An 11,315-nucleotide genomic window follows, 5' to 3' on the forward strand; every position below is an offset into this window, starting at 1 on the left:
AGAAAGACCACAAAGAAATCCGGCATTAGACTTGTCAAGAGAAAGACCACAAAGAAATCCGACATTAGACTTGTCAAATCAGATCTTTTTATTGTATCGATTTACATAAAATCTACAAATAAAAAAACGGTCCTACAGCCTAAACAATACCCAACAGTAAACCTACTTATCATACAATCCAAAGTGCATTTAGTAAAAAGATAACTTTAAAGGAGACCTGTTTGTATACTCGATGAGTTAACTTTTGATTAGTACAATATGTTTGCCATGTCAACCACCACTTCCATCTAGCCTGTCACGGTGGTTGTGAGCTTGGAGTGAACCATAAAACAAAGCTACCTAATAACAAAGGAAGTAGGTGTATAGAAGAAAGTATAAATTATTTTCATCTTGCTGCCTTTGAGAAACAGGTCAGTTGAGACGATCTCAACACCTTTAGAACAGAGACACAGAGAGAGGAGCTGGGCAGTCGGAGGCTTCTATCCACTGTGCATGATTAAATGGTAGGTCTATTCACACTGACGAACTGAGCAGGTCAGCTGACCGGCCATTCAGGAAGTGCTCCAGCCCCTGGCGGATGGGAGAAAGGGAGGATGGTCGACCGGGAACTGCCATCGGAGGCTTCCCACACACGAGTAAGGAATCGGGAAAGGTTCAAGCCTCTGTCACTGTCTGCCTGTTGATGAACACTGGTCCTATAGGCCCTCCCTGTCCTCTGCCCTCTCCCTCTGTCCTTCAAAGCCAGAGTGTAATCTTTCCTCTATGGAGACCTGAGTGATGCAGTCCTCCAATAGTACCAGTAAAACAAAGAATGCAAGGTCATCGTCACACGGAAGGATCTACTCCCCCTCCCGCCCCCCCACACAATGCCAGCATCCTGAGACTGCGGCGCTTTGTGTTCGAAATCCCATCTGATGTGAAAGACACGAGTGCTTTTCACTGTGACTGACATACAAAGCTCCTTCCATGATAACAGATGATGGCTTTGACTTAATGCTGTAATGCCTTACAGCCGGACCATAGCCTCTACGACAACCTGAATCTCTGGCCTGAGCACAATGCATATAGACACATGTTAGCAGTATCTCTGTTTGCTGTGGGAACTGCTAATTGGTACGTTTGGTCAAACAGGAGCAGAATCAGAATGATACACATGGCCAATATTCAACTTCGATTGGTTTGATTTCTAGTCTGCTGAGGTAAATCCACGGTTTGGTTTCCTGTCAAACCAGCTCAGCACTTCCCTCGAGGACGAGGGGGGATTCAGGAGAGAAGTACCCACACAGGCAGGACAGAGCAGGGTCAGAGAGAGAAGGAGAGAGAAATGTGGACATGAAAAAAAACAAAGAAAAAAACAAGTTGTACAGACTTAAAAGAGAGAGGAGAGAGGGGGACCGAAGGAAAGAATGCGTGCACATGTCCACAGGGGTCAGTAAAGGTCACTGAGGCCTGCGGTCTTGCGGGCTTTCTGCATGAGGGCTCGGAGCTGGAACTGCTTCCTGGAAAGCAGGCGGACATGCTGACGGGGGGGGGGGGAGAAGAGAGGCGTTACAAAACCATAAAACACACCTCTGCAGGATGCGACCTTGAAATAAAAGAGCTTGTGTCTGTCTGTGTGTATGCATCACCTTGAGGAAGACCTCCAGGTCGATGACTCCCCTGCGCAGCGCCTCTCCCAGGTAGAAGATGGTGTCCTCGATGGCGTTCTCCTCGGCGTACAGGTTCAGGATCTGCTTGTAGAGGGGCGCCGTGGGGACGATGACGTCGTCGATGTCGTTGTTTTCCGACTGGTTCTCCATCTTCTCCAGGGCCTCGCTCAGCTCCTCATCCTTCTTCTTAAGCAAGTCAATGTTCCGGTCCACCTCGGACTTCACACAGGCAAATTGGACGATGAGATATTGACAACACGATGATACTGAGACAATGAGTACGGTATTGGGTGAGGTCAGACGAGATAGAGAGAGAGGGAGAGAGAGAGGGAGACAGAGAGAGAGAGAGAGAGAGAGGGAGAGGGAGAGGGAGAGAGAGATGGAGGGGCCTCACCACTTCCTGGTCCAGGCGAGTGACCATCTCCTCTAGCTTCTGGTGGCCCTTCTTCAGGTCCTCCTCGGTCCTCTTCAGAGCGTCCAGCTCAGCCTGGGCCCGGTCCATCTCCTCCTTCATCCTCCAGCGCAGCTTGTCGCTCACCGCTGAGATCAGAGAGGCACGGATGGTGTCTTCACCGATGGTCCCATCCCTGCTAGGACCTGGGGGGGGGGGGGGGGTAGACGACACAAGATAAGTCTTATTAGCTTAAAATGCTAGACAACAACACAAGCTTCACTCATCTCTAACTGTTAGTACACCGGGAGGATTAGGTGTCCTTGTTTGGAGATTGGTGATTGGTGCAGGTGATTGAGTCTAGTGCCACAGGACAGTAGGTTGACGAACCAGAGACAGACTGGAGCATGGGACAGACATGGGACAAAGATGGGCCAGGAATAGGGACATAAGTGAGCCAGGGACAGAAAGGGTCAAGAACAGACCTGTGTCCCTGCTCAGGTCTGTGTTCAATATCAAAAGCAGCAGGCTGGAGTCAGCATTGTGAATGTCATAGTTAATCTCAGCTCGGAACACTGACGGTTCGGCAGGCAACCTTATCTCTCCTCCACTCTTCCCCGGCTCCTATATATAGGAGCGCTACCAAAACACCCCGCACACACTGATCTGGAGCCAGCTTCGCGTGTGCCGTCCCTCATCATCAACAGGCTGTGGGTGGAGGCAACTGATCCCAGGTCTGGGGTTACAAGCCTCGCCCTCCCAGGTCTTATAAATAGCCCAGAGTGAGGAGGGGCGTTGTGATGAGAGGAGCTGGGTGGTGGCCGGGTACTTTGGCGTTTGGACCCCCCCCCCCTTCACTCTTTGGCCTTTTGTGGCCCCCACTCTGGTTACAGCCACGACCTTTCCAAGGCTGCCGGGCACTGCAGAGGGGTCATGCCGTGGTGGTTCTGACCCAGAAAGAAAGGCTATGGTGTGGGACCAGGGTCACGAAAAAGGTCAAAGGGCCATGAATGATAGAGGCATTGGCCATCGAATCTATCACTGACCTTACACTGCTTGGGTCTCCTCATTAAAAGGCATACTGACTCTTAACCTTCTTACCTAGTAGTTAATACATGTTCTGAAGCTCAAGTGTAATAGTAAACCATATTCTTCTACTGTTGGGTGGATATGCAGAGTGGTGGGCTTGCACTGAGTTATTCAAAACCCCACCTCCTCTAACCAGGAAGTGGTGTGACTGCATACATACCGACGTTGGAGACGGGAGGCTGGGGGGTGTAGTGTGTAGGGCCACCAGTGGCAGGGTAAGAGTTTCCTCCAGGATACTGATAGGCTGGGTAACCACTACACACAATAACAGACATGTTATAGTTACATACACACACGCTCTATTCTACAACGTATACAACAATGTATAAATGACATGACCCCCCAAAAATATAAATCCTAATTTCATTCACGTCAAGATGCAATGCCATTTCAAAATCTTCAATATCTCTGAGATTTAAACCAAGGGCTAAGACCATAGAGGAGAGTGTGTGCAAAAGGAGTAGCAAGCTCATCGTGAGAATTTTTGTTTTACCAAGTAGATTGACAGAGATATGTCTGTGTTACCAGGAAGCTTACGTAACCACATACATGTCAGAACTGGTTTGAGGAGAGTGAGATGCACAGTGTAGGTGCAGGAAGGAGGACAGAGAGGGGGTTGACAGACAGCTTACCCTGGGTTGGGGTTTGGACCATAAGGTGAGACTGCTGGCATACCAGGCATGTAGGATGCTGTTGAAGGGGACAAAAGGTACAGTCAGAGCTCAGCTGACCAACGCAATCTACTTCTTACTCAGTGTGCGAGCGCCGTCTGGTGTCAGATGATGGAACTACACGTCATTAATAAAAGCTTTTCTTTAACGTGTATTCATGTGTTGGATTAGCAGGCATTAATACAAAGCAACACACGGGGGGAGAGCACCCAAATGCTCTACCACGGATATATAACTCGTGAGCCCATGAGCCACTGATTTACGAACACATTCAAGTGTAAAAGTAGTCTTTTTGGGGGAGGACTTAGCATTCACATTACAGAGTGAGCGTTAGAGGGAGAAATGACTGACGGTTTGGGGGTCCTGCCGCCTGGAAGGCTTGGTAGGGGGCCTGGGTGGTGGGCCGGGAGAAGACGGGGGGCTCCTCCCCAAACACGACGATCATCACCTGGATCAGGCCGTACAGGTCTGACTGGGGCTGGGGGGAACACACACTCACACAGTCACTCTATGAGGTCTCAAACACGTGGTGTTGTGCTAATCCACAAATGCACTGCGTTTCGTCTACTGTGAAACAAATCATGTTTATATTTCTACAGTTAGATTTACTCTGTTATATTCAAAGTCAGATTTAAAAATTCTTCATTCATTTATTCAGAAATTTCATAGCTGCTCTTGAGTGAACTTCTACATTTTTACTGAAAGACACGAGATTCCTTCAGCATCAATAATGTGAACTGCATTGAAATACACAACATTCCATTAAAATGTTGTCAAATGTTTATGACTTGGGTTTACTGTAAGTTGTTGACTGCTTTTACATCATGCCTGACGAAAGACAATGAAAGAGTTGTAAGGCATTGCAACATCCTTTTTACATACGTGTTTCCACTCGTGAAGGTAGGGCAGGTAGATCTTGCCGTTGGCGTCTATGTGTTTGCCAGTCTTGATCATCATAGCACTGGTGGGCTTGACAAAGCAAATGGGAGGGTTGTAGGGATACGTGTCCAGGAGCCAAAGACACACTGGGATGTTGTAGACATTGCCTGTCAGAAGGAAACAGTGCAACATATATCATCAAAAAAACACAGGTAACCGTAGAAACTGAAACAAGCAAAAAAAATCACTACAAAGTGGTTTTCATAGTACTGTTTTTTTCTTTTCTATATTTTGTTTTCAATCAACTGAGACTCCACCTCTACCACCATACCTCTGTAGCTCACTGGCACTGTCCCAGTCAAACTCATCAGGTCTCTTGTGGAGCCATCATTGAACACTGAAAGAGAGAGATTGACAAAGACTATTAGCTGTGTAGGCTGGAACATTGTGATGAGCAAGTTCGCCAGGGAACTACAGCCACGGTTGGGACATGAATTAACTTTACCATAGGCGTCCATGACAGGTTTCAAGTCTTTATATTGGGATATGACATTGGTTATCTCTCGGACAGTCAAATCTCTGTATTTGTATTGCTGAAAAACAGAAAGACAAACATAACATGAGTTGCTTAGCTAGCAAACATTATCACTCACTGTTTACGGTTTCACTGGCTTTATACATGTTACATACTAGTATTAGTTTGCTTAGTAACTAGATCGGAAGCAATGTTCTGGAAATACATTGATGTTACAACCCCAAATAACCTAGTTGCTAGCTACACACGTTTGTCTTTTACACGTAATTCCACTTGAGCACAAAAGTTGTCATAAATGACTTCCCTAGCTAACCTGAGCTAACCTGGCGTGTTTAATATGCTCGAAGAGTCGCTGCAGGCTAACAGTTGGCTAGTAGCAACCTATTGCCAATTGTTAAGCCTATTGATGTAGTTATTTGTGTCAGATCCTATTTTTGATTTCTCACCTTCAGCATTTTCTTCAGGGCACCTTCGTTGACAACTGCCATGGTTGGTGATATGATAGTACGTCTTCTTCCCAATGAACTATAGCAAGCTAGCGAGCTAGCTAATGCTAAGCAGGTGTTGGATTGCCAACTAGCAAGCCCAGCCCAGGGCCCGGAACTATGTAGAACAAGGCCCGTCGGTGATCGCAAAAGTAAGACCAGCTGAGTTCTATAGAATAAAACTGTTTTATTTATATTTTCGTATTGTCCTGTCGGCCAAGCGGTCTAAGTTTATGAAAAAATCTCATAAATGTCACGATAAAAAATTCCAGCTGCTGCGATTGAGGTGGTCAACAACAACAATAGAGCTTTTCCTGTTGCCCTACCATACTGTATCCGGTCCTCTTGTTACACATTCCGTGTAACAAAAGGACCAGTGTTGAGGACCAGGAATCAGCTCTCAACACTCAAATCATTAGGGATCAGGGAATCAATAAACTCATAAACTTATTCAGGATCCTTCTCCACTGATAAATACTCACTACATATTTTTTTAAATAAAATATAGATTAGAAGTAAATAGATTAATTCATGCAAAAGGTTATCCCAATATTTATGGATTTATTGGAATATCAATGTACAATTTTACAACCACAAACAATTACAATACAAAATGTAAAACAATCCTACTGATGTCAATATGTACACAAATTAGGTCAGGGGGGAAATGCTTTAATATCAAGCACTCTCATTATTCTTTGAAACAAGTGGGTTGTGAAGGTACACAATTATTTCAAAAGATAAAAGGAATGTCCTAAACCTTACTACAGTCTGTAGTGCAGTTATCAAGTATTCAGTTATCATACACTATCCAGGCAACGTATGTTTTATAATGCCTGTTTCATAATGTTTTCACAATTAATGTTTTGTATCTTATTCTTACGATAGTATTATGACATTTCAGATACTCAAAATGCCGCAGCTTCAAGGCCATAGGATGGTGTCAAATTGAGAAGAAAAAACCCTAATGCTTGTTATCACACGCTAGAAATATTCAATGGTATATTTAACATGCAATATTCCTCAGAACATAAAAAAAAATACTAGCAGTTAGTTTCATTGTCTTCTTGGAAAGGAGGATCATCTTCACTGATCAAAGATATGCTGGAAGTTCCTGCATCTGAACTCGCCCCTGTGTATCTCTGGGATTGTTGTGAACCTTGCGAAAAGAAATTTTCCGTAACTAAAAGTATTTTACACAAATGTGTCAGAGTTACAAGACATGAACACACTGTAAGACAGATGAGTCTTCTGAATGTTTTCTCAAGTTGAATCTGAGTTTTCTGAACCTTGCTCTCATATCTAGCTGGATGAGGCTTGCTTATCAGTCTCTGCATTTATCTAGTGCAGGGTCAGAGATGTTTGTGCAAGTGCGTGTGTGCGTGTGTATATGTGCGTGTGGTCGGAGGGTGGTGAATGTGTAATTGTGTGTGAGACTCACAAGTAGCTTGATCAGGTTCCACACCCGGCCTAATACACAAAGGAGGAATCTCTCCAAATATTGCAGACATCACTTGGACCAGGCTGAACAGATCACACTCAGTCTGAAAAGGGTGCAGAGACTTGTTTAAATGGTGTCAAAATAAACACGTTGTCCTGTATCCTGACATAGGATGCACGACAACATGCATCTATGACTATGCAAGTCTGTTGAGTCATAGATGTGACCACATCCAGGCTGAGAGACGTGAATTACACAACGCAACTCATCAAGTTTAGTCAGTGTTCTCATGGTAAGTAAACCATAGCAGACCCCAACAATGCTTTTTAAAACCTTTTTCCAATTTTGAGTGCATGCTACGTGAGACATGATCACCTTTAAAATGATTGAGCACAGTACACTCTCTGCAACATACAAAGGTTGAACATTGCACCCACGTGTTTCCACTCCTCTAGGTAAGGTAGAAGGACTTCTCCATTGCTGTTGATGTGTCTGCTTCTCACAATCATCATCTCCTGGGTAGGTTTAACATAGCACATGGGAGCCGACCCCGGGTAACTCTCCTCCAACCAAAGTTGCACTGGGATGTTATACTTTTGACCTACACCAAAGACAATGAAACAAATTGGGACACTGAATCTCTAAATACTCAAATTAATATGCTTCATTTTCAAAATTGTTCTAAGATCTAATAGAGAATAATGGACCATAATAGGGAACTGAGGTTGGCTTGCAACAGAAGTCGTTTGTTTCTATATGGGAGAGTGAAATGGACAGTATGGCTTTGTGGTGCTTATAGTGTCATTAGTCAAAGAGGGTGATGTCATGCAAGATACACAGACACAGTTCCTGGTTACCATTAAACGTGACAGGAATGGTTCCTGTTAGGCTCATCAAGTCCCTCACACTTCCATCATTGAAAACTGGAAAAGCAAGACAGTCAGTTTGTCATTGTATATGTTGGTTCACAAAATGCCATACAACTCCTGACAGATCACGTCTAAGCACAAGACAGTCCGTACAGTATAGGTCATAATCGAGTAAAAACAGGAAGATACTCACCATATTTATCCATCATGGCCTGGAGACCTTTGCACTGGGAAAGTACAACCCATATTTCTAATGCAACGTGTTTCCTGTGATTATAAGTCTAGATAGAAGGAAGTACGTGTGTCAGGCAACACAAATGAGTCAAAGGTTTTGACAATGTCAACTTATGGAATACATAACTCTATCCCATAGGGACTGCCCATTTGTTTTGATGGGATCAAGTACCCTGTTTAGTAGAAAAACGGAATAAACATACATTTACCAGCTGTTATTGCTATTCACCTGACAAGAATACAGTATTCAGTTAAATACAACACGTCTATTTTCAAACAAATAGACTCTTACCTTAGGTATCATTTTCCGTAGTGCGTCCAGATTATCATTACCCATGATTATGTATCGTTGAATATTCAGACAGGATCCTACTTCTGTCTGGCGGGTAGTTTAACATCAACCCACTAGTGTTTTTCCGTCATCTTACCATAGTTTTATTGCCATGGTTTATGGTTAACCTCTGCCAACCAATCAGCTAGCCTCACAATTACATCACAGCTTATAAAATGGACTACACTAGTGAGCTGTTTGCAGTTAATTGAATACCGTTATCAAACAACTGTCTCTTGATGACCTACATTAATCTGTACTTCTGTGATCTACTCTCTCAGGACATGGTTGGGGTCAGGGGTGTTCAATATATTACAGATTTTACTCCACAGCCTATATTCTAAGCTAACAAGCAGTGCAGTCTTTTACTGTACAAATCTTACACAGTTTACCACAACATCTCTCACATAGAATGCCAGAAACCTGGCATAGCACAGTTACACCCACTTGCGCAACTTTGTGATGTGTTAAATGTTTACAACTTCTCTTTGAACTTTGACCAGAGGGAAGTCTACTGCTTTACCATGACGTCTGTACTGCAATGGTTGGAGTGAAAATGGCAGGGAACACCGTAGCATCCCACACGTCTGACAGTGTTCGACTGGTTCGTCTCATTGTTGCAGGCGATGGGATCACGTGCGTTCGAAGAACAACAAAGAGTTGAAGGAAGGAGACAGAGGAATAGATGACTATAGTATAGCAGATTGTTAAAAACAATAGCAGATTCCACTTTTGGTAATCTCATATACAATAAAATTCTTCCAATTCCTCTTGTCTATAATTACACTACATAGGGCACTTACAATACTGTAGATGGCAGCATATCCTCAGTCTAAAGACAAATGAATCAGAGTGCCATTCCACCGCAAACTAGCTGGGTACAGTTCATAAGATGACAGGATGGTAGATGTAGGTAGTGGGGAAATAACTGCGGGGCCAGGGTGTGTTCATTTTAACATCTTTATTCCTGTCCTGCTATATATTTGCCAGTTTGCTTGAGTAAATACATCTTAAATAGTTAAAACAATTGACAATTTCACAATACATTTGAACCCACCATGTCCTCCCTAGCACAGTTGCCAAGAGAGAAGCAAGCCCTTAGTCATGATTATGTCCTTGTGCACAACCTCAAAAGTCCATGATTAGGCCACAAGATGTTTCTTCCCAGTTGAGACAATGGAACCTGTGTGTAGCTGCTGGTCTTTTATTTCCCTAAGGTTGGAGTGCAGCTCCTGTGTTGCTAAAATGGTCATTTACCTTCAGGCGTGACTCAGTGCAAGCTGGTCCAGGTAGGGAAAGACTAGAGGAACCAATCAAATAACGGCATACCTAACCACCAACTACATGTGGAACCCATTTGTTAAAACTGATTTAATTATCTGTTGCTGGACACAAATTTACAGACTATTGACTGGGATCAAAGATGAAGAGCACACTACTTAAAATTGCATTGTGGAATTATGGAACGTTAAAATATTAGTTGTTTCTTTTGAAAGTCATGAAACCTCTTTCCTTTCCTCATAAAAGACAAACAATATCTGGTCATTCATTAGTTAAAAACACATATATTCACAGTTTTCTGCCCAAACAAACCATCAACAATAATCAGATTATTAACAATGACAATAGGTACAGCCATCTTTAGAATCTCCTTCGACGAAACGCATCGTTTGACACAACCCCTGAGATTCATGAGACAATCCACCTCCTAACTGCTGTTCTCATTCAAAAAGAAAAAGGCTACATGTAGACCGCCATCTTAATCTCAGTCTCTTAAACCATCTTTTTTGTTGAGTTAAGAAATGCCCAAACGGTTGAGTGTCTCATCCTTAGACGTTCTAGAGGACAGTCTTCTGAGGTTGCTGCATCCAAGACTAGCTTCCCACAAATGTACATGGGTCTTTGTTGACTGGAGCCAAGCCAAGGAGGGCATACATAGGAGAATGACCCAGAACAGAGTACCTTGGGCTGGGGAGACTGCAGACGTTTTAACAAGTGTAATTCTATACAAGACAGAACCAAAAATGGGGGGGAGAAGGATGACGTCTTCCTGTTAAATATGTTTACACAGAAACTGCGGGGCACCACAAACATTTCAACAACCTCTAAAGGGGTTAGTTTGGAATTTAAATCAAAGTACTTTCATTATTCATTTTAATTTCAAAGGCAAGGGGAGAGCTTAGAGCTGTTTAAGTGACTTCAACTTGGCTATCGTGTCACACCTGTTAACTGTACAGACCAGTGAGTACCTTAACATGGGAAGAAAATACCATAGACAGGCTCTTTACAGTCAATTAAGATTCAAATCGTTATACACATACTTGACGAAAAGACAAACAACCTTTAACTACTCAGACAGGCCATGCTGTGAAGGATCACCCAGTACTGTCTCCTTGTGGAACTCTGCAGTCTGTCTGTGGAGAAAACAACAGATGAAGGACTGAGCGGACCACATTCAGTTTCACCTCTCTAACATCATCTGTCACTCAAATCACATGTGCTCCCCACTACGAAACTGATACACATCACACCGACGCCCATCTGAGGTCGCACGCACTGCTCCAACACAGGGGTTTTATACAAGACAGGAGGTACTACCTAGCTAACAGATAAGGCAAGTCGAATAGGACAAAGCATCATGGCTGCCTATCGCTAGTTGTTGTTTATTCTGGAGATAAAAGTTAATCAAAGCAACAACGTCTATTATCAATCACGCGTTCTCACGATTCACAAATCAAAAT

At 43.5% G+C, this 11,315-nt stretch overlaps 2 protein-coding genes across 2 annotated transcripts; both read right to left on the bottom strand.

Moving 5' to 3' along the window:
• Positions 1–64: 64 nt before the first annotated feature.
• On the bottom strand, positions 65–6,042 carry tsg101a (tumor susceptibility 101a). The gene is made up of 10 exons (XM_047014068.1): positions 5,661–6,042; positions 5,185–5,272; positions 5,011–5,076; positions 4,683–4,846; positions 4,152–4,278; positions 3,762–3,819; positions 3,290–3,384; positions 2,044–2,246; positions 1,629–1,868; positions 65–1,519 (listed from the first exon to the last, which is right to left on the bottom strand). The coding sequence occupies exons 1-10, from the start codon at positions 5,700–5,702 to the stop codon at positions 1,430–1,432; spliced, it is 1,173 nt and encodes a 390-aa protein (XP_046870024.1). The 5' UTR covers positions 5,703–6,042; the 3' UTR covers positions 65–1,429.
• A 232-nt stretch (positions 6,043–6,274) lies between these two features.
• Positions 6,275–8,650, bottom strand: zgc:123278 (uncharacterized protein LOC641569 homolog). The gene is made up of 6 exons (XM_047014067.1): positions 8,536–8,650; positions 8,203–8,290; positions 7,998–8,063; positions 7,578–7,741; positions 7,141–7,243; positions 6,275–6,858 (listed from the first exon to the last, which is right to left on the bottom strand). The coding sequence occupies exons 1-6, from the start codon at positions 8,578–8,580 to the stop codon at positions 6,743–6,745; spliced, it is 582 nt and encodes a 193-aa protein (XP_046870023.1). The 5' UTR covers positions 8,581–8,650; the 3' UTR covers positions 6,275–6,742.
• Between the last annotated feature and the right edge of the window lie 2,665 nt (positions 8,651–11,315).

The sequence above is a fragment of the Hypomesus transpacificus genome, unplaced genomic scaffold (genome assembly GCF_021917145.1).
Source record: "Hypomesus transpacificus isolate Combined female unplaced genomic scaffold, fHypTra1 scaffold_218, whole genome shotgun sequence".
NCBI lineage: Eukaryota > Metazoa > Chordata > Actinopteri > Osmeriformes > Osmeridae > Hypomesus > Hypomesus transpacificus.

Coding starts and splice junctions, on each gene's coding strand:
- zgc:123278 (XM_047014067.1), bottom strand. CDS start 8,580: ATGGGTAATGATAATCTGGACGCACTACGGAAAATGATACCTAAG. Junction 8,291..8,535: donor TACGGAAAATGATACCTAAG/GTAAGAGTCTAT, acceptor CCTTCTATCTAG/ACTTATAATCACAGGAAACA. Junction 7,244..7,577: donor ACCTAGAGGAGTGGAAACAC/GTGGGTGCAATG, acceptor CACCCTTTTCAG/ACTGAGTGTGATCTGTTCAG.
- tsg101a (XM_047014068.1), bottom strand. CDS start 5,702: ATGGCAGTTGTCAACGAAGGTGCCCTGAAGAAAATGCTGAAG. Junction 5,273..5,660: donor CCCTGAAGAAAATGCTGAAG/GTGAGAAATCAA, acceptor TCTGTTTTTCAG/CAATACAAATACAGAGATTT. Junction 4,279..4,682: donor ACCTTCACGAGTGGAAACAC/GTATGTAAAAAG, acceptor TGTTCCCCCCAG/CCCCAGTCAGACCTGTACGG.